The 23,511-nt window shown below is 31.2% G+C and overlaps 2 protein-coding genes and 1 long non-coding RNA gene across 2 annotated transcripts; 2 read left to right on the top strand and 1 right to left on the bottom strand.

Moving 5' to 3' along the window:
- The window catches only part of LOC134249486 (secernin-3-like), a 77,911-nt gene that overhangs the window by 42,365 nt on the left and 12,035 nt on the right, over nt 1–23,511 (top strand).
- LOC134249488 (secernin-2-like) lies at nt 15,799–22,920 on the top strand. Its single transcript, XM_062731838.1, has 5 exons — nt 15,799–15,830; nt 16,827–16,904; nt 17,070–17,251; nt 17,355–17,551; nt 22,201–22,920. Exons 1-5 carry the CDS (start codon nt 15,799–15,801, stop codon nt 22,468–22,470), a joined length of 759 nt encoding a protein of 252 aa, XP_062587822.1. The 3' UTR covers nt 22,471–22,920.
- On the bottom strand, nt 20,990–22,194 carry LOC134249487 (uncharacterized). Its single transcript, XR_009988289.1, has 2 exons — nt 21,972–22,194; nt 20,990–21,485 (listed from the first exon to the last, which is right to left on the bottom strand). It is a non-coding gene; the product is annotated as an uncharacterized LOC134249487 (long non-coding RNA).

The following is a 23,511-nucleotide window of genomic DNA, read 5'->3' as shown; positions in this document are numbered from 1 at the left end:
AAAACAGTTGAAATTTGTGATTCAAATTCATGTGAACTTAATTATTCATTATTATTCATATTATTGTGAAATCAAAGACTTCCTTTAAGTTATATTTCAGATTACATTGTATTGTCATAAACGAAATAGATAGTTTGTTAAAAGGATATCAGGGTTTTCAGTTATTAAAATTCAGAAGTCTCTTTGACCCAGTACAGATGCCCTTATTCCATTTATTCAGGGTCTACCGAATATTTGTGTCGAACTTTTATAAATACATCTTGAGAATGGAAACTGAAACTTTTGTTACCTTCTTGCAAAATCACTGAAATGCTAAAAAACATCATCTGCACGAAACACTTTTGACCTGTGTGTCAAATTTATCGGTGGCGTTGAAACATATCTGATCATAAACAAGTCCCGGTAAAGTAAAGGAGAATTATCACCATCATATGATACCGCTCCTTTATACTGATGTTATAAGAAACTTCTTTAGTATTCTCATTTAACTTTTTTAAATTTTTTTTAAAAAAGTTACCATCTATTCACAATGTGCAGGGTATTTTGAGACAAATAAATTGTGTCTGTACTGATCCAAAGCATATTTTAATAGTTTTCGTAAAAAGACAATCAATAGAATATGATAGATTTTTTTTTCGAAAATAATTCACAAAAAGAAATGAATATTTCACTTGAAGTGTTTAACGTAAGGAAAACCATCGTACAAAAAACTCTTCTAACTGAAATCTTATTTAATGAAATCTATTTTTACACTTTTCAATGCAGAGCACCTCATTTACTCATAATAATGTCCCATTTTCTGGCTTCAGCAATGGAACTAAAACCTCTGTTTCAAGTAAACATTATTTCACTTTTAGATGTAACAGATTTAAGAAAAGTGTTCCAGAGTAGAAAACCAATTTCAGTATAAATATTATGCACATTTATTTCAAATGCCTTTAAATCTATTGATGCAAAAATCTCTGTCTATTCTGTGTTCCATTTAAAATGATACCTTGAGAACGGTATTCAATCCCTGTTTATGCACGCAGTCACAAAAACATTCAGAAGATATGGTCTGAGGCAATTCTAACTGGTCTCTCAAATTAAGAAGGTGCAATGAAAATGATCTGAATGTATCAACTTAAGGTGATGTAAATTAAAGTCTTTTTGAAATATCTACGCTAATATTAAATATTCTACATCTTTTCCTGCATGCTTGTTCTAAAAAAAATGCTTTCTTGCCAAATGATTTTTTAATAATTTGGAACCTTCTATGGGCTTAGTCACCTGCATCACACAGTGGTTAGAGCGTCTGCTGTAGAGTTGCATAGTAAGGATTTGATAATCCATACGTGTCATACTGTTTGCCGTAAAGACCAGTCTTTCAGACAAGACTGTGTAAGCCGATATTCCTTGTTGCAATTGATATGCAATTGCTCGATGGCACTTACTGTCAATATAAGTTATAATTAGCAAAGTAGTCTAAAAAGCCTATTTTGAAAGTTACAAGCCAGAACTCGCCTAATGATATTTTTTATTTACCACCAATATGAATATATCGACAGCACTATTTACAAGGTGATGACTTTGAACGAGGTCGATAAAATCACTGTAACTCTATATTTTCTGTCAGAAGCCTGGCTCTGTATTACTAAAGAAAATATAGCAATAGATGAGATAGGTTAAGAATAATTTAAAGATGCGGAGACTTAAATAGGGTTGTTCTTGTTTTCTAAATGATGCAGGAGTCGTTTCTGCATCGTATTATGAGGCTCTTAAGCAATTAACTGTTCTTTTATTTAAAATTTCATGTTCTGCATATTGATTCATAAAATGTTCAAATACAGTAAAAGGAGTATGAACACATAAAATCAATCTACTTAACAAAATATTTTCAAATCAACTTGGTTACTATCAATTACATCCAGCTTTTGATACGGGGAATTTAATTTACCTGTATATACAAAAATATATCCAACACTCAATCACCATGTTAAATAAATATATCAAACAATGTCGAAAAAAATGTCTATTATTGATTGATTGTGTTTATTTTTACATGTACATTGTATATGTATTCATTATGACTCTTGGAATTTAGTAAAAATGCCCTTAAATCAATAAATGCAAGGGAAAAAAAAGCCGAACGTTTTGTGTCCAACTTTAAACAACATAAGAACAATTAGATAAGGCATACATGTTTATATTTTATATATTTAATATAAATACAATTACTTGTATATCCAATCAGATTCCGAATTTAAATGTGTTGTATAAAACTTAAGATATTTAAGCCTTTAAGATTATAAAACGATTCACGGCTTAGTGTCATATTTAATCAAAGTATAAAATTGTTAAGCCATTAATTTTGCTTAGGCCTTCACGGGATTTGATCACGTGCCCGAACCATAACATTGACCATTGAAGTTTATAAACGTGCTATTTATTTCTTAATTAAAGTATTAAATTGTTAGGCCATTATTTTCGCTCTGATTTAACTGATCATTACAAGCTTTTAAGGAGAGGGCTCATATCGTTTATGCCTGCTGCGGAATATATTTATATTTCAATACATATTGAAATTTGTCACAAAGAGACAAAGAGCACACGGAGAGCATAGACTTGTTACCAGGGAATGCTCCCTCCTCCATGACATCTGGTCCGATCTATAGACAAAGAAGTGAGATTAATGATAGGAAGGCTGCCCTCATCATGAACTGAATAAATCACTAGCTTAACATTTTAAAAGCACATAATATTCCACATTTCATACTTTAGTCAAATCAAATATTTTATTTATATTATGTTATAAGTCGTTATTATAAAGAAATTAACTGTTTAGCGTTAGGTTTAAATTAACTGTTGATAGAGATAATATCCAGGTGTTCTGCAATTATAAATTATTTAATGTAGTAGCCGTGTACAGTCAGTACAGATGACCTGATTCTATTTATACGTGCTCTGTTGGATATTAGTGTCACACTTTTAACATTAAATCTCGAGATCCGAAACTATCTCGTTTTTGTCAATTTACTAAAATGTTAAAATATGATCAGCATGATACTTTTTTTACCGAGCGTGTCACATATCTGGGTGGCGTTGCATCTATACTGGTACCATTTAAAGTGAAGGAGAATAATCATCATCACGTCAATATAAAATTCCTCTTCTTCATACTAATAATATAAAAACATACAATGATGCTCTCATTTTTATGTTTTTTTAATACCACCTAATCACAAAAGTACAGAGTATTTTCTTGTCAAATTACTGTTTTTGTAATGAAACAAATACATCATATATACATATATTCACAAACCAAGGAATTAAGTTGACAAACATAATACATTTGTCATTGATTTCGCAAGCAATGTATTGTTTAAGGACAAATTCCCGTATTTTTTTCCGAACCATTTTTTTAAATAAAGGGACTTCCATAAGAAAATGTATGATGTTTAACAATAGTAAACCAATGAAATCACTTTAGTGAATCAAAGCTTTCTAACTATGGATTACAAATAGATTTATTTTAATTTCAAAAGTTCCTACAAGTTATAATCTGATATTACAATGAACCACTTCTTCTATAGGTACATATTTAAAAAAAAATAAGATCAGTGATACATGTATCAAATTTACTATATAATAGTTACGAAAAAAAAATAACCGCACTGCTCAATGGCCCCGAGTGCCGAGTTTAGAAAGTATCTCCACATGCAATTGGTGACGTCTCCACATGAGTGGAAATTTCTCAATTAATATCATCCAACCGCTTAAAAAAAAAGAAAAATAAAAATCGGTTCGTGTAATACTTGGGTTTAACTTTGAGGTTGGCAATATCGAAGGGTTCAATGTTAAAGTATTTTAGTTCTTAATTAAGAACAAAGTTTTTTAAATGCTCCATGAATAAAGAAAAGACTTGGCACTCTCCTTATTATTATTTTTTTATTATTCAATTGCATTCCTTTCCTATTGGAGTCTACAGAAGAATTCGAATCTTATTTCTGATTTCTGTTTTGTTAGTAGATAATTTCCTTAATTAAAGCATGATCTGGTTAAATAATATCTAGAACAACACATTCGGTGACAACACAGACGATTGTTATATTAATCCAGAGTTCTCCTTGAGCTGTTATGAAATATTTGTGTCTACGCAATAATGTTTCCGTCGGCACATTAAAAATGCAAATTTTATGCACGCAACAGAGCAAATAAAAAATGCACCCGAGTACATGTAACTTAAGATCTGGTAATAAAAAAAAACGGGATTTTTTCACTGAGATTCTTTTTACAATCTTTCTTCTTGCAGAGCATTTAAAATGCAACATATTTATCAATAAAAAAAAAACTTCGGAATTAGAGAATCACTTTCAGTATGGATATTTTAAAAATTCATCTCAAATACCCGAAGTAATTATGCAGAAAGAAAACTGAACATTGTTCGTCGACCTTATACAATAACACCTTGGGAACGGTAATTTAGATCGTGCTTTTTTTAAAAAAAAAAAAGACACAAATCTTTAAAACATAATATCCGAAACAAATCTGCTGACTACTTAAATTATACAAGGTTCACTGAATTGTATCAAAATAGGTCAACTAATACTGAGGTAGATTTCAATATTTTGGATATCCTGACAAAGAAGTTGTTTTTCTTTATACACATCTTTTTTGTGATTAGATGTATCTAAAAAGGGTAAATATCTTTGCGTCATTCATTTTTTAAAAATTATTTTCATTTATGAGCACTGTTGTTGATAAACACTTCATATCCATTACAACAAGTACCTTTTACTTTGCTGCTGTCATGTGTAAAACACGTGTATCGTACAATGTCCTTTTTATATATGAATTCAGTTTTTCAAGCAGTGTCCTGTAAACTTATGAACTGGCTTCGGTAATTCTTTTCCTGACATGGCAGAGGTATAGCCAAAGCATTTCTGTCGCACTTTAGTATATCACATTCATTATAAAGCAGGAATCCGTCAGGGTTACGTGTTTGTACGAAATATATTGAACAAAGAATTAACATGTTGAGAATTAGAAAGACTAAAAAACCAAAATAAAACTTTAAATTAAAATATCTCTTTTCCATTTATGAACCAAGTTCATTGTTAAAATTATGGCATATTTTTATGATCTGGGATAAACCCAGTACCTTGGAAAATATTTTATTGTAGTGTTTTCGTATATTTTCTGGCGTCAAACTTTAAATACCTAACTGAAATTAATTCCAATTATGCATGTCTTATGTCCAAGGATTTAATGGTTATATGATTTTAAAAAATCACTAGGAAATGAACTATTTTTTTTAGTTTAAGTAATATGAATTAGAGTTGTTGTAACCAAGCTTCTACATCATTCTGAAATTGCAGAATGTTAATTTATCTGACCTTAACGTAGCTACGGATAGCGATCACGTGACATTGCATGTGAATTCTAAATTAAGAATTTTTCGGTTGGCTTATTCCGGAAATGCGCATAGTTCAATATGGCGGACTGAAAGTTGTAAACAACGTCAACGTGCTCTGAGAAAGTACACGGGAAACGTTATAGCACAAGCACCTGAATTTTTATCAGTAAGTCGCTAAATAAGCCAAATATCGAAGAATTCTACCCCCTCTATATATAAATACACAAGGTGTGCAACGCTGTTTTGACCCTCTCCTCGATTTAGGCTTGAATTTAACTTATAAATTGGATATGCCTACCGGTTTGCGTGTAGCATTGGGTTCAAATATGATATTTCTCGCTATACATTTCTTCCTAAAGTTTAAATCCAACGCGTTTATAATGCTAACACCTAAAATTCAAGCAAACTTCGAATTTCGTTCCAAGGTCTAATCACCATCAGCTGACGTCATGGAAATTTAATCTCTACACCAAATGCTCTAATACATAAATTTATCAAACATATATTAAATAAAATCAAGGATAAGAAACAATATGATCTTTCCGTATTTAATTTTTTCCGATTTTGGTTTTTCAATGAAATAAATATAAAATTCTTGTATTAAAAGTGATATGATAAATTCAAGCCTAAATCGAGGAGGGGGTCAAAACGGCGTTGCACACCTTGTGTATTTATATATAGAGGGGGTAGAATATTTCGATATTTGGTTTATTTAGCGACTTACTGATAAAAATTCAGGTGCCTGTGGTTATAGGAACGCTCAGCTGTAAAGGTAGATCAAGTAAATGAGAGCGAATGAGAGAATACACATCTTAAGAAACAGAAATCTGTCAAATTTTTTTATGGACATGTTGTTTTCTGGTCTGATGAAATTGACAAATCTTTATATTGCTGCTGCTGTATAGTTAGAATATTGGCCAGACAGTGAGGCATTTTAATTTAATGTTAGATTTACTGGTTAAAAAGTGATTTGCCAATCATCTAATATAATTAAATTTTGGTTTTGTTGGTATACATGTATATTAATTTGATCTATTTTTTTCCAGCCATCAAGATGGTACTTTCTTGTATAGGACCACCAACTCATAGCAGACAAGGGGATCTTGATGTCAGCATAATAGTGATAATGGTTAAGTCATCATTTAAATTTTTCTATGCCAAATTTAACAAGTGTAGAAAATTGGCAATTTACATGTATGAGGTGTAAACTTTTGCAAGTTATATATACATGTATGTAATATGTAATGGTTTGGGCCATGGATATATATCATTCAGGGTAGTTCAGTCTGTATAGCACATGACTAGTGATGCAGGGGTCTCGGGTTTGATTCCCGGTCCATCCATACATTTTCTCTTTTCCTGTTACATATATACAATTTTTTTTTTTACCGAAATTCTATATATAAGATATAGACATCTTGGGAAATATATTTTGACGTTGACTGCAGATAATATTGTATTTGTTTTATTTTATAAATTACAGATAGATTCACCAGCACAGAGTACAAGGTATATGAATATGAAGTTTAGACCCTTCATGCTGATGAGGATTCAACTACTGCAACTCGACGGCAGAATGACTTTCCATCCCTTCCAAAAAACTGCAGGACAAGAATCGCTTGTTGAAAATAAACTAACATAGTCAATAGACTAGTACTTTTCTTTGTCAGCTTTATATTACCGAGTACATGTATCTCCCGATTGAGTGTTACATTTAAAGTGGATACTAATCACTCCACATATAGATTTTTTTCCCATTTTTCATAGTTAATCTACCCTGTTTTTTGTCTGGTGTGGTAATAGATCACTCAACATGCAGCCTTTCATGTTTAAAGCACTATGTTATGTATTGTATATGTCAGTTGCAGTATTACACTGCTGTAGAGTGTAGATTATTCTTTTTTTTAAAAATGTATGCATAATTCAATGTCCACTTGTGATGTCGGGTTCAGTAGCCAATCAACAGATATTCTCTATTATGCATAATCTACACTGCGAGTGTTTTTCAGGCTTTTTAATAAGCTGCTCCAGTTATTCATGTAGACCTTTTTTTTTAACTTTTTTATATAAAATGCCCTGCATCAAGTGTTATGTCCCAGTGCAGCATTGCCATTTTCTATTTAATTTTTAGGTATAGTTTATGTTATTTTATGTCTCAGGTCAAGTTTTAGAGTAAGCCCATTTAAAGTTATTTTTTCTCTGTTTAGCATCCAATCTTCAATCAAAAACCTACCTACATGTACATATTTAAAAAAAAACATAGGAACCCAAAAAAATGAAACACAGAATGTATGTGTATCATGTCTATAGTTGTAATAATAGTGTAAATCTGAGGATTTTATTTTATCAATCTACTTTTCTGGTAGAGATATCTATTCTTCAGCAAAATCAAAATAATAAATGCCTAAAGTACACCACCTATGACATGTTTATTGTACATATTTGAGAAATTGACAGAACTCAAAGATTTCAACAAAAATAATCAAGTGTTGGGGTTCTGATTTTGTTTGATTGTCCGATACATGTAGGTGTCAAAAGCCAAGGTGCGATTGGATGCCAAACAGAAAAAAGACTTGGAATGGCCTATTAATTATTATCCTACCTGCTCATGGAATAAAATGACTTTTGATCAATTTGAAAGAGTACTGATCATATTTTTTCAATGATATTCTTATTATTCTATGAAATAGAAATTTGTAAATTTTGCAGTGCTATGTCAGATGGATTTCTTCATTCTGTATGACCAAAATGTATTTTCGGACAAAGTAGAATGCATTTGGCATGTTAATAATTACGGGGATTTTTGACATTGCAATGAAAACAATATGAGATGCTTAAAAAGAGGGGATGTATTAGACCATTTTGTAACTTAATAGTTAATTACCTCTTAATGCAACAGAGATTTCTGAGTGAGAAATAGTATTGAACATTCTTGTCATAATATATATATATATTTTTAGATATATATAAGAAAACATAGAATTTGTTTGCATGAAAGTAATCAATCATGGGATCATGTTGAAGAAATTTTAAATGTGTTGTTTTTTTTAATTACATTTTTTTTTCAAGTATCTATTGTTGAAATATAAATTCATATTTTAATTTTGTTGAGGAACTTTTTATGGATAAATTCTATTTATATCAATATTGGTTTAATATCATGTTTTATTGTGAGGGGAGAGGGGAGGTAACTCTTCAAGTTATTACTCTACATGTACTATTATTTCATAAAAATATTTTCTTTAGTCATTTATTTGCAATTGATTTTTACTTCTGATTTATTTCTTTAGTTGTTTTTCCCTAATTTCTATGCATTTTTTAAATAGCCAATTTAATTGCTATTCTTAACTTTACGACTGGAATCCGAAAGAGGAGGGGGGGGGGGTTAGTTGTGGACCATCTTGTACCTTTATTAGCCCTCAATGTGACCAAGATTTTTTGAGTGAAGAATAGTATTAGACAGATCTTTCATATAATGATAAAAAATAAAAATTCTATTGGACAGATTTTTTTTTAGAATTTAAAAAGTGTCAAGTTTGTGTGCATGAAAATGGCCAAATTGGTCGAATGTCAAATGTTCTACATGTATTATTCTCTCAATTTATATATGTTCAGACAATCCATTGTTTAAATAAGTTAATAGTATCAATATTGTTTAAAAATAATTTTTAATATTGAGTGCATCTTGCACAATAAATTTTTTATGGGTGATAATTATCTTGTATTATGATTTTGGGAGTGACTGGAAAGGGAAGGTAACTCATTACTTCGTGGTTCCGTAATTAACCCACAATGTCATGTTCATATTTTCACTACGTGTTCAATACACATCCCTTTACACCTTGTGAAAATTTCAACAAAATTTATTGACAGGTTTTTTTGGGGGTCAGGTGTCCTTAGCTACCTTAATAAAGCCGTATATATACTCATTTCCAATATAATTTAAATTATGCCTCGGGTGCATGTGAACAGGACTATTCATTCGCTCAAGATTTAAGAGCTCACACTATTTTAGAAATTCATACTCAGGTCAAAGCGAAGACTATATTCATAATGTGTTTTAATGTATTATAAAAAAAGTAATAAATGCTTGTAAAGACAATATCCAGGTGTCCCCTTATTGAGAATCATATTATGTGGAAGTCTCCTAAAGTCAGTGCAGATGTTCTTATTCATTTTATCTACTGAATATTTGTGTCACACTCTTTATATTACATCTTGGTCATGATAAGTGTAGCTTTTTCTGCAAAATCACGCATCTTGAAACCGATACTATAATAGAGTTTGTCTGTGTGTTCTCGTTTAATCTGCTTTTTATTAAAGTCTGCCTTTGAAGATCACCGTATTTTAAGAGTGCGAGGCGCAATTCTTCCATATTTCAGTCAAGTCAAACATTCTCTTTATTTTATATGTCAAGTCAATATTCTATACAAAATACCCAGTTTGTAGAGACAATATCAAAGAACAACAGTCTTTTACAGCCAGTATATATGTCTTTTTTCTATTTATGCAGGGTCCCCTAAATATCGTGTCACATTTATCATATTACATTTTGAGACAAATAAAGAAAACTATTATCCCTCAATGCAAAGTCACTGAAATGTAAAAAAAAACAACAACCATATCAGCACGAAACAATTTTAACAAGCGTTTCAAATTTCTGGATGGCGTTGAATCTTATCTGATGAAAAAATATTTTCTTTTAAAGAGAAGAATAAACACCATCACGCGATAATTAAACAAACTCCTTAAAACTGATGTTATAAAAATTTGCAATTTTAATCTCATCTTTTAGGTTTCTTCTCTGTTCTGTAAAATTCCACTTATTCATAAGAATCAGAGTATTACCTGAAAAAAAAGAATGTTTTCTGTTTTTAAAGAAAGAAAATCACCTATGCCTCTTCTTATGAGATAACGAAATAAAAAGAAAAAGCTTAATACACTTTTTATAGATAGCTCAGGTAGTATTATATAAAAGAACATAACGTAGATCTAAATATTTTCTTCTTACTTTCTTTAAATTTCGATATGAAAGAGACTTGTTTGCCTTATCAGTGATTCTTCGGTATTATCATCAAATTTGAGAACGTTATAGCTTCAAAAACGTTTGGTCAGCCTTTTCAGTTGAAAAACAAGGTTTTTATATTATCTACGTGTATTACAATCTTTATTCATACTGTTTTAAATTTTCGTCAAAATGTATGTTTAGTAATAAAACACGTATCTATTTATTTTAATCAATGTATGTATAATTGGGATGAAATAGAATAATTATTTTAGAAAAAAAGAGTATTCAATACTTTATAAATGATACGCTACCAAACTATATCAAAAATATAATAAATGAGTTCGCTTGATTGTTGTTTCAGGCGTCAAGAATAATAATAAATTAATGATAAATAATTTACGTTATATGTTTTTTTTATCTATCAAAAGTTGTTCAATCTTCTGAAAATAAAAAAGTGTTCTTTCACGCATTTCTTAACTTTCAAAGTTATCCTTTACCTACAGAAGTGTAAGCACTTATATGAATATCATCTATGATGTTTACTGATGCAAAAAAGGACGATTTAGTAATTATGTCTAGATTAAAATATTATGAGATATTAGACGATGTTGTATGTTTGCATAATTGAAAAAAAAGACATATATCAAAATTTAGATTTATTTGCTAAACATGATCTGCTTAACAATTGTACCTTGTGACTTTTTCCAGCCTGAACAAAGGGGAGGCGTCAAGGATTTTTATTGTAAGAAATGACTATTTTCTTTTATAATATTTCTCAAGAACAATGACTTACTTTAGTAAAATGAGTTTAACTCGTACTAAAGTTTACATTTTTCTATACAGTTTGCCATTTCGCTCGGCTGTGGTTGTGTGCAATTTTTTTTCAGTCTGAATATTTGGATTCTGAATACCAGCAACTGGTATTTTCTTTAAAAAAAACAAAAGATTTTATCTGATAACCATTATTCTCCATGATTGCTGAATGAAACTTGTTCGAATTAAGATCATTGTATTATAATTGGCATCAATAGTGTTACAACAATTTGTACTATAAAAAGCTGTGCATTTCTATACGAATCAAAATCATCAGGTAACACAAATATATGTACTTAATAACTCAATAGGAAGTCGATATATAAAATCGATTCAGGGTGTTCTGGAACAAGGTTACCCGGTAATTGCTGCAGTCTCTTATTACGATATCTGCTTTTATGTGATAAAATATCTATTAGTATAATTAATTAAGCGGGTAAAAATCCGTTTTTGTCTTTATTCTTGATGTTAGTGTTGACAAGACAACATTGCTTTTCTCTAACCAATTTGTCCATGAGAGTAGAAAAAATAAAGGGTTCATCTTAGTGAAAAGACATTCCTTTTTTTTCTTTCCCACACAACACAGATTGCAAACATTATTCTGAACGTTTCAGATGACGTAGCAACAAGTTTAAGTTTAAGCCGTATCCTCCTCGTAAATAGCCATAGGGAATATTAAATTTCAATATAAATATACAAATATTGTTGAATGCATAAAGACCCCACATTCCATTAGCATGGTAGTTGTTACGCGTAGTACATGAATATCCTACATTGTGCATTTAATTCAGTACATTTTATTTTATTAAATGTGCATTTTTATGTAATTCAGTATTTCACTCAGAGCCTGTATAATTCATTGAATGACATTTGATATTCTTAATATAACAGTAAATAATTTTTAAATTAAGATTTAGTTTGCACCATCAACATCAAAAATATTTAAAAAAGTTTATTTTGGTAAAAAAAAGGGGGTATTGTACAAGGTTTACAAGATTGGAATTCCATGCAGCATCACTTTTCATATTTAACATCTAAACTGACAAATGTACAGGATAACATGACGTACAATACGAAATGAGAAAATGGTCAAAACCTAGACATTCAAAACCTAGACATTCATCAATACAATCAAATAAATTGATATAACTTTTCGTTTCAAAGAATTTCAGATGTGTTTTAAATAAACATTTATTTAGTATATTAATAAAAGATCTTTAAATCCTGTTCGCTATCTCCATATCATTCCTTTCATAACATTGGGTTATATACTTTTTATTGAATCCATCAATCTGTACTAAAGTTAATACATTTGTAATTTAATACCCATAATATTTTATTTATTGTTAAGGTATTCAATGTATAACAACGATTAGAACACACCAACGTAGTTTTTGAACTTTCTTTTCTTATTATCCATAACTGAAATTTGATATATTTAAGTTAAAGACCGTGTTTCAATTAAGGTCCGTCAGTTAATGATAATCTCGTTTTTTTAAATTTTAGTTTAATCAACTTTTTTCATTGAACAACGGGGGATTTAATTATCATGGTACTTTTCGACAATGATTCATTATGTTTTGGATTTAAGTCGCTATGCATGGTTAGCAATCTAGAAAAAAAATAGATATGATTTTTCAGTGCAAGCATTGTCGAAAGAAGATTGAATGGTTGGAAAATTTGTTTCTCAGTATTTCTCTGTTATAAATAATTCTCCACAAAAATGATTTCTCAAAAATATTTTGCTTCGTTTTTCAGTGTAAACATTTGTTTAAAAGTACCAACACCTGATTTTTTTTTCCTCAAAAACAAAACAATTTAATTGATATCAAACGTTCTCAATGATTGTTTAATTCCACTGGTTAAATCATGATCATCTTAAGGATATTGACTACACTATGGTTGCAAACTATTGCTATTTTTGAAATTATTTACAATTAGTGCATTTCAAGTATTTACTAGGAGCTGAATGATAGAATGATGTGAAGTCTATTTTTCAACAAGGAGACCTGGTAAATGAAACAGCTCTCTTGTTACGAAATCACCACGTGTGGAAGATATATCTATATTTATATAGTTATTGTAGCAGGCTAAAGTGCGTATCTTTCTTAATTTTTGTAATCAGTTTCTCCATCAGTGCAGAAATATAAAGTTTTCATTTTAGTCATCGGGAGAGAATATCACGATTTTTGCACAGGACACAGATTTTAGAAAAATAGGTAGAGCTATTGTTCTGAACCGCTCAGGTGACATAGCAACGATTTAAACTTTAAGCTGTATCCTCCTCGTAGAAAGGCCTACGGGAAAATAAAATCATGCTATTTATATACAAGCATTGTTGTGTGCATAATCGCTTCGCATTCTTTACACTTGAATACATTAACATGGTAGTTGTAAGGCAGCGTAGTACACGAGAATATTACATTGTCGTTTTTATTTATTTTATATTTTATCTCATGTTCATTTGTATGTAATTCATCAATTCATTAATGATCCTATATAATTCATTGATTGTCATTTTTATATTATGTTTCATATTAAATAATTTCAATGTCATATCTAGATTGCACCAGGAACCTCAACTCTTAAAAAGATCTTTTAAAATTTATTTATTTTCTTATAAAAAGGTGATATATGTGGTACTTATACTAGAATAAGATTGCATTCATATCACTCTTAATAATGTCAAATGCAAAGTCACGTGACGCACAGAACAGAACATGGTAGTGGTGAGAACGTGACATAGCCTTTCGTCAATATACAGAAATCACGTCATATAACTCTCTCTTTTTACCCTCTTTGTAAATTTCCGGTGTATTTGAAATAAACATTTATTTATTTTATTTATAAACAAAACATATTTATTGCATTGAATTATAGTTACTATGTAATTAATCTGTGCTTTAGTACATCATTTCATAACCCAGAGTTATTATTTCTGTTGAATCAAGGTTATGAAGGTATACTCTATCTGCATACCTTCGAGGACTTCTTAATTAAGTGTTATAATGAAATGTTTGTTTAAGCAAGTAAACGTCCAGGGAATCAATATATTTTTTTCAGCTTCATGCCTATCTTACTGTGGTACAAAACCTTTTCCGAGCTGCACGCAAAAAATTTAAACGTCACTTTGTCGCCATAAATTTTACCTGTATAGAAGATGACACGGTAAAACAGCTTAAAGCTTGCTCGTAGGTATAAATAATGTTTTGCTGACAATGAACAGCTAGTATGTCTATACTTGTAGTTATTACAGCAAGTTTATGTGCGTATCTTTGTTTTAATTAAAATTGACAAGACAACAGGGCTTTTCCTTCACCGACTTCTCCATCAGTGCATGAAATAAAGGATTTGTTTTTTAAAGTCATAAGAAAAGGAATTCCGTGTTTGTTTGTTTTTTCTCACGACACAGACTGCAGAAACAGTCAGGAGGTCATTATTCTGAACTTCTCGGGTGACATAGCAACGAGTGCAACTTTAAATTATACCCGCCTCGTAAATAGCATTATGCAATATTAAATGTCATCTCTTATTTGCAAGCACTGTTGTTGCATTATAACATCGCATTCCTTACACCTGAATGTATTTACCGGCTGCATCTTACATTTTTTTTTCTATTTGCGCATTTTAAAAATATATCAGAACTTCTGAGACATCTCTTTCATACTTGGATTTATTACCGTATAAGTGGAAATTTTTGGGAGTTGCAAATTTAGCTAATTGTCTTTTAAAGATGTTTTTTCTTATCTTAAGCGAAATGTAATTTTAGCGATTTTAAAACGCTTACTAAGAAGTTATTACAACAAGTTTTGCTATTACAATTTTAGCGATCTTAGCACACTCAGTAATTATCCTATACATGTAACTAAATCCTCGCTAAAAACGCTCCTTACATGGTACTTGGACAAGATGTTAATGGAAATCGAACAACCAAGCTCTATGACTAACCTGATCAATTTAATTTTTTCATTATCATATCTAACTTATGCAGCAATACACCTTCATAACAAGCATACGGAGTTTATATCTCTAATTTGATTTGATATGAAAAAGCATACTCTACGTATGAACAATTTAAAAGAAAACCACAAAAACTTGACGAACAAGATTGTTAAAACAAGAACCATAACAGTCTCGTTTTATTTCACCATTTCCTCAGCCCTATGTTCGACACAATGACCTTGTCAGCATGCACAATAATCATTGAGTCGATTGCTGACTGTCGTTTTTGAAGTCTTTTTGTCCGTTATTTATACACTAAATCGACAAAGTATTTCCATTATTTAACAATAATGACAAGGAACACACGGTGGATATTACCGGTCGGCAGGGTATACTCACTCCTCCATGACACCTGATCCTACCTCTGCTGTTTTGGAAGTTCGTGTTTGCTTTGCTCCTATTTGCATTTTTTATGATCTATGATCTTGAATACTTTTCATTATATCCATATATATCTGTCATCGAACATGCATTTTTATCACTTTCAGCATTTCATTCATATTCATGTATAATTCACTGACAGTTTTTAATATTATTTTTGAAACATTAAATGATTTTAAAATCACGTTTAGTCTGCACCATGAACCTCAACGATATGAGTAATTTATTTTGGTAAGAAAGAGTATAATACCAAATACAATAATGAAATTCCATGCAGCATCACTGTTTTTTTAACCAAAAAATGATCAATGCAAAGCTTAATATGACGTAAAAACTTAATAGAGTAATAGATCAGAACCAAACCTTCTTCAAGATTTCATGATAAAACCCTCTCTCTTCCTTATTTGTCTTTTTACAAATTTATTTGAAATGAAATATATTTATTATATTCAACCAATATTCTTTTTTTCTACTAAAAGTTGCTATTTAATAAAAAAAATTGTGCTTTAGTACATAATTTCATAAAAAAAATTGTATTTAATTAATGCTTTTTTGTTAAATAAAAGTAATGAAGGTAAACTCTAACTGTATCCCTTCGAAAACTTTTTTAATTGAGTGTAATAATGAACTGTTTGTTTAAGTAAGACCGCGTTCAGGAAAAATAAAAGTTCTGTTTCTAGCATTCTAGCAAAATCATGCTGTTATTTCATGATTGTCTTTTCTGTTTTCCATCTTCCATTCTCTACTCAAAATTGGGTAAAAAAAATGACATTTTAAGAATCATCCAATGACTGAATTTATAAAAAAAACAATCAATGACATTGATAAATTAGTATTTTAATAGCACAAAACATCCTTTCACAGCATATAGAAGAACAAACAAGTCAGTAGTGCCGACAAAATCGTCTCTTTTTTTTTCTTCCAAAGATTCACTAATTGGATGACGTTATAAAAAGCAACATATTTGTATGAAATTTACACACTATAACAGCAATGTACTCTTTTTTGGGGTCAAACCACACATTTTGACAAAGCTCAAAACACCAATGCTGTTATTCTCAGTCAGTCTGTGGGATTATGGGGAGCGGAAATAGACGCCAACGATCAGGACGTCTGCACAGGATACACATCTGTCTGTAAAAACTTTCGTCGTACTGTAAACAATGTACTCAGTGACACTTAATAATGTAAGCTTTACATTACTATCTAAAAATGCCTATATAACAGTGTTAATGGATCGAAGAGAATAAACAGATGTCTCACGTGTAGTCCGGGGGTTATAACAGGCTATAGGACAGTCCACAGGTCAGTAATCAGAGATCTAAATCAATTGAGCATGGGTGACCTGAACGTGAAATTTCTGGTACTGATTTATGTAAAAAATATTATTGATTTTCATTTATATAATGCAAAAAAATTTACAAACCGCAACTGTAACACCTTAAACATTTTCAGGTTGATTTGAGAAAGATTTTGCTCAGCTAAGAATGGTGTGGATTTTGTTACGTTATTGATTAACCAGTACGGACAAGGTGGGACCTTAGACGCTCAAAACCCCTTACCTTACTGCGGGGCTTTCCTCGTCACAGATAGAACCGAGGCGTGGGTGGTGGAATGGACCGGGAAATTCTGGGTCTCGAAACAAATAACTGGTAAAGATCCTGATTTATAGTGTAAAAAAACATTTTAATCAAAATTGTCAATCATATAAAATCATCAGGTTAAATATTCATTTAAACAAATAATTTTTTTTAGAGGGTGCCTACAGTATATCAAGTTGTATGTCCATTTCTAAGGAATACGACCTAGCGTCATCAAAGTTACAAGAACAAAGTGTGGCATTAGGGTATTGGTCAAAAGAAAAATGTCCTGTATATTTTTCTTTGGCTTTTGGAGCAGAATTTCCCACATGTCTGGGTTGTGTAGATCTGATACACAGCGCAGGACAGGATGTGATCTTCTGAATAACAGCAAAGATCAAGGTTTTTGTCTGGTGTATTATTGATATTTTCATTCTTATTATGTAATCAACTTATTTTTTTTATTATCTTCAGCTATTTAATATATAACTATTAAAGTTTAAAAGCTCAAAACAGCATTACTTATGAACAGTTAAAAATATAAAAGCAAATTTAAAAGTTGCTTTAGAAAATATGTCGTTTTCAGTTTTTACACCTTTGTTTGCTTTGTCGATGGAGAAGGATATGGAGATAACGAACAGTATTCAATCTCAACGTCCATTAAACAAATATACAAAACAAGAGCAGAGCAAACACGGACCTCCGAAACATCAGAGGTGGGATCAGGTGCCATGGAGGAGTGAGCATCCCCTGCCGACCGGTCACACCCGCCGTGTGCTCGTTGTCATAATCAGGAAATAACGGAAAAATTCTGTGGTCAATTCAGTGTATAATTAATGGACTAACAATTGGTATGAAAAACGTCAGTCAGCATTTCATTCAATGATAAATTGTATTTGCTGACAAGGTCATTGTATCGACCATAGAATTTACGAAATGATGACTTTAAACGAGACTGTTGATATTCTTGTTTCATCAATGTGTTTGTCAATAATTTACCTCGTTTAAGAAATTGTTCATACGTAGAGCATGCTCTTGCGTATCGAATCAACTGAGATATAAATACTCTGTATGCAGGTGATGAAGGTATATTGCTGCACAAGTAAGGGAAGTTGACGATAGAAAAGTTAAAGTCATCACGTTTATCATATAGCTTGGTAGTTAGATTACCATTAGTGTCTTTTTCAAGTAAAATATCCAAGTATGAAGCAGAAGTGTCGGACTCTGTGGTATCTTTTATCTCAAGCTCACCAGTATATATCGTGTCGACGTAGGAATTGAAATTGTCATTATTAATCGACAACACGTCGTCGATATATCTAAATGTCGAGTTGAAGGCTATAGCAAGTGTTTTCTTCTTTTCACGCAAAAGATTTTGCATAAATTCTGCTTCATATGAAAATAAAAATAAGTCTGCTAATAACTGAGCGCAATTTGTACCCATGGGAATTCCAATAGATTGTTGGAATACCTGGTCTCCAAAAACCACGTAGATATTGTCAATCAGAAACTCAAGCATCTTCTTGATGTCAACTTCAGAGTACTTATGTGTGCAATCAGAATCTGTTTTAACGAAATAATTTTTCAAATGACCAATGACGAGGTAAGTAAACTTACGAGTTCCAATTTTGTTGAAGAAGCAGCTGTCAATGATATCAAAAAGCCTGGATTTTAATTTGTCGTGGGGAATTGTTGTGTATAAAGTTGAAAAGTCGTAAGTTTTTATGCTGTTGATTTTTGTAAAGTCTTGTGATTTCAAATTGTCCAAAAGTTCTTTAGAATTTTTAAGTATCCACATCTGATTTACACCACTTCTTGAATATATAGTTGTACAGTACTCTAGAAGTTTTTCCTTCACTACTGTCAATATTTTAGTGAGAAGTAACGAAAGAGGCTTGGTTGAACATTTACTGGAACCTGCAATGTATCTTTGTTTGTAAGGATTCTTATGACGTCTCGGAATCCAATATAAATAAGGTAGTTCAAATTCATTTTGGCTCTGTGGAATATTAAAAGTATTCAAAACTTTTAATTATAGAATCTTGTCAATTTATTACGATTTACGAAAATTATATCACAAGCAAGTTATCTGCAATAAATTGAATATCATTTCAACTATTGGAATAATTAGAAATTTAAGTTCCTTCTCTTAAAATACCTAACCGCCGTATACTGTATGCCAACATGAAAATGAAATAAAAGCAACAAAAAACATGTTTACACACTCGTGCACAAGTAAGCACAAGTTTGAAAAGTGTACAAATCATACGTACCTGATTTTCCGTTGTTGATCTACCTGGAAAATTATTACTGTACATGTATCAAAGAAGTAAGAAATTTTACAAATCATTTAGTTGGTCCGCTACAATTTTTAAGTTTTATCTTTTATTAATCTAATTCGTAGAATGATATGGAGATAATGAACAGTATTCAATATCAAAGTCCATTAAAAAATACAAAATAGGAGCAGAGCAAACACGGACCTCCGAAACATCATAGGATCAGGTGCCATGGAGGAGTGAGCATCCCCTCCTGACCGGTGTGTGCTCCTTGTTTAATTCTTGCTTATATGTTTACACAAGATCAAACACACCCTTTAAGTCAGGCTAAATGGTGGCTTATAGGTCCTTAATGGTGGTTTAATGGTTGTCTGTAAGTCACCATTAAGTCACCATTAAGCACTTTTAAGTAACATTTACACCACCATTAAGTTACCATTAAGCCAACTCAAAGTCCTTAATGGATGCTTAAATGTAGCTTAATGGTGGCTTATGGGTCCTTAATGGTAACTTTTAGTCCACCATTAAGTCACACTTACAGGTGCTTAATGTCCAAACTCCATTAAGCTACCATTAAGCTACCATTAAGCCACCATTAAGTCAAAATACGCAGTCGATAATATTGTTTATATGGGTTAAAAATTATTTTATAGTGATTTGTTATCACTATTATAAATTTAGAGTTCGCTTATATCTTGATTTGGTAAAAATAATGAAAAAAACGAAATTCAAAATACAAAAAAAAAACGCCCCACTCGGGGCGAGTACCCGGGAACTTAGGGTTGCAAGGCGAACGCCTTATTCATTAGTCTATCGCCGCTCTTGGTTATATATGGAAAATATTAAATATTTAGCCTTTATTTTTTTCAAAATTTGTTTGGACATGTAAAGGTTTCTACTAGAATTTGGTTGAACATTTCCAAAAGTCTTCAATTGATTTATTTATCAAAATATAAACCATTTTATTTGTGGATCTTAACACATTAATATATATATTTCTATTCTGAGTTCGGCTTTTAGATTGAAGTAATGTGATTGAGTTCTTCGCTCTGTTAGTGTTTTTCGAAAATTTTCGAAATGTAAGCATTAAATCATGATTGAAAATAAATTAATTATGGATAAAAAACAAAAGTCTATCATCGAAAAAGAAAGAGGAAAAAGCATTCTACTATTATTTAGCTTGGTAGTTAGATTCTTTTCAAGTAAAATATCCAAGTATGGAGCAGAAGTGTCCGACTCTGTGGTTTCTTTTATCTTTTATGTAATTAATTCATTCTTTTGCCTATATGTGTACATGTACTATAAGTATAGCTTTATGTAATTAATTCATTCTTTTGCAGCATCGTTTTCTGTGGTAAACATGTTTGACATATTGAGAAATAAAACAAGCGGAATTAATATGACATGTCACCTGATAACAACCTGAAGTCACGTGTCTGTCTGTCTTGTTGTCTGCTGGATTACCAGATTGTCATTGGTTCACTGTGTCACGTGGTCAAGCTGGCTATCTCCAAGAATCACACAAGTTCAATAAGTTTAATAAATTTATTTACAAAAAAAAAAATAATAATAATAATAACAAAGATCTCACACAAACTACCGCACACAAATTCACACCCTCTTTCTCACTATTAAACAATTAAACAAGGAGAAAAAAAAAACAATTGGTAATCAACAATTACCCAATTAATAAATTCATTAATCAGCCAATCAACCCGGGTATCTAATTCAGTTATTAATGCCAAACATGTTCCCAGATCATAGATTATCCTCGTCATCATCACGATCATGATCATCAACATCATCCTCATCCTCGATGCAGGAATGAAATCAAAAGTTTGCCTTTTCTTATAAAGCGCTAACTCAAAGTTTCTTGGATAGACTTATCTGTTATCCGTTCACCAACAAATATTTGGATCCACGCACAGCACTCTTCCGGGCCTTAGTCCCTGGAACCTTTCGCCGTCACAATGATCCCCTCAGCTCAGTCTATGTATCAAGCACAGGTCATACCAATATCCATGACGCTACAATGATGCATATTTATAAATCACATGTTTCACTACATATGTTTGGCAATACCACAATATATGTTTGGCTATTCATTCTCAATATAAAAATAATCAAAAAAGTATTAAGTGTAATGGTTACCAGTTAACAAAGTCAAAACAAATTATTGCCAATATGGTGCACCTTACTTTAAACTTCCGGTCATTCACTTCCGCCCAGACATTTAAACCAAAATTTAAATTGACAAAATATTCTACACAAAGTAACAAAACTGAGTACAAGGAAATAGCGAACATTTAACAATGAAAACTTTAAACGTTATCGATATAATACAACAGCCACTCGAACACTCTCGCTAACCGTCACACCCGAGTGAACAACAGGTAAAATGGTGAGAGCTGGCTAAGAAATAAGAACGAAGTTGTACTTAATAATAGATTTGCCTTTAAAATAAAAACTATATATAAAGCAAATAATATCATAATATTATAAGTAATACTTACCACGGACCTGTCTCCGTGCCAGTGTCAAGATAAAGCTTGTATGGCTATTAACATATACTAGCTGCTTAAAAAAAACGTGTCTGCAGCTACGTTTCTCTGCCGGGAATGACCAGGCCTCAATTGTTCTGGTCGGCCTAGCTATTTTGCAAGGACTTATGGGTATAAAAAGTATAGGGACAAAACGCGGGAAATACAAATTATATTACAAGTGCAATAGTGATTGTTACACACTGCTACACCTGATCAAAGTTTATCCGTATTTACTCCTTTTCTGTTTTCTGACAATGTTGACATAGGTGATACAACACAGTCCCTTTCCAATAATGACAGACGTCACATCCTGTACAAATATCACGAGAAAGCGTGGAAATTTATGTCCAGTGGAACACAGAAAGGGGAGGATTTAGTTCACTTCATGAGAAATGTGGAGGAAAGGTGTGTTTCAGAAATGGATCAATTCTGCCAAAAATTTTTATCCAGAAAATATGTCAGACATTGAAGAACGTTTTAAAGACATGTGTGAATCTGAGGTCAAAATTTATCTGTGAGTTTACAAGTGCAGTAAATATGCAGAGGATATTGTGTTGTCATTGTGTCAAAACTGACAATTTCCAAAAAAAAAATGCTTCGGTCCTCATCATGAACATTAAAACATGTGCTTTAAAAGTAACTACTTTTAATTTGCAAAAAAGCTAATTTCTAGTTCGTTTGCAACAGTGTTTTTAAACAAATATAATGCAAATTCATGTAGTTTTGACAAGATTAGTACATTTCTCACATTGATTACAAGGAATCTGGTAGCTTGATATATCTAAAAAAAAATTACAAAAAAAATTGAAATTTCAGTACATTTTTGGTTTATATATTTAGTTTTTAACTAACACTTTTCAATACTGTGCTACATTCAACAATGTATCTTAAGGTTCTTGCTTAAAAATAATTTTAAAAATAAAATTATATATGAATAATTATTCTTTTTTTTAATTGTCTCTGTCAAAATACAATTATTGATTGTTTAGATGGAAAAAAAAAATCACCAATAATCCTGTCTGAGCAAGGTTGTCATACAAAATCTTCCCTTTTAAACAGTCCTGGATTATTCTGTAACAAGTGTATTCTCAAGAATCTAGATCATTAATGAGGTTGATCAGAAAATATCTTGTGTCCTTTTATTCACTGCTTTGGAAAAAATAAACAGATGATGCCATGCGTGTATGGGAGACATATTGAATTGACCTCCGTACCGGACATATTATAAACAATCCCATAGGCTGTATAATTCTTAAGAATAATATTAGAAATTATTACCATGTACTCTCTACTTTCAAAAGTTGGGAATCAAACGTACTTCAAACGGACAGAATTTTCAGACATGTTATTGGAGGTAATTTCTAAGTTCAGGACACCGTCGTGAAAAAAATATTTTCCCTTATCCCTTTCTAAAAAAAAATCTCTAGGCAGGACGGATGATACAATTTTTTTCCTTGGGAGAAGACTTGATATTGTGTCACAGTTAGAGAAAAGTGGATATTATTTTGAA

Source organism: Saccostrea cucullata, unplaced genomic scaffold (assembly GCF_032062105.1).
Source record: "Saccostrea cucullata isolate Sc308-1 unplaced genomic scaffold, CSIRO_AGI_Scuc_v1 ctg2536, whole genome shotgun sequence".
NCBI classification, from domain to species: domain Eukaryota; kingdom Metazoa; phylum Mollusca; class Bivalvia; order Ostreida; family Ostreidae; genus Saccostrea; species Saccostrea cuccullata.
Note: the sequence above shows the minus strand (reverse complement) of the source record. Positions and strands in the feature narration are given on the sequence as shown.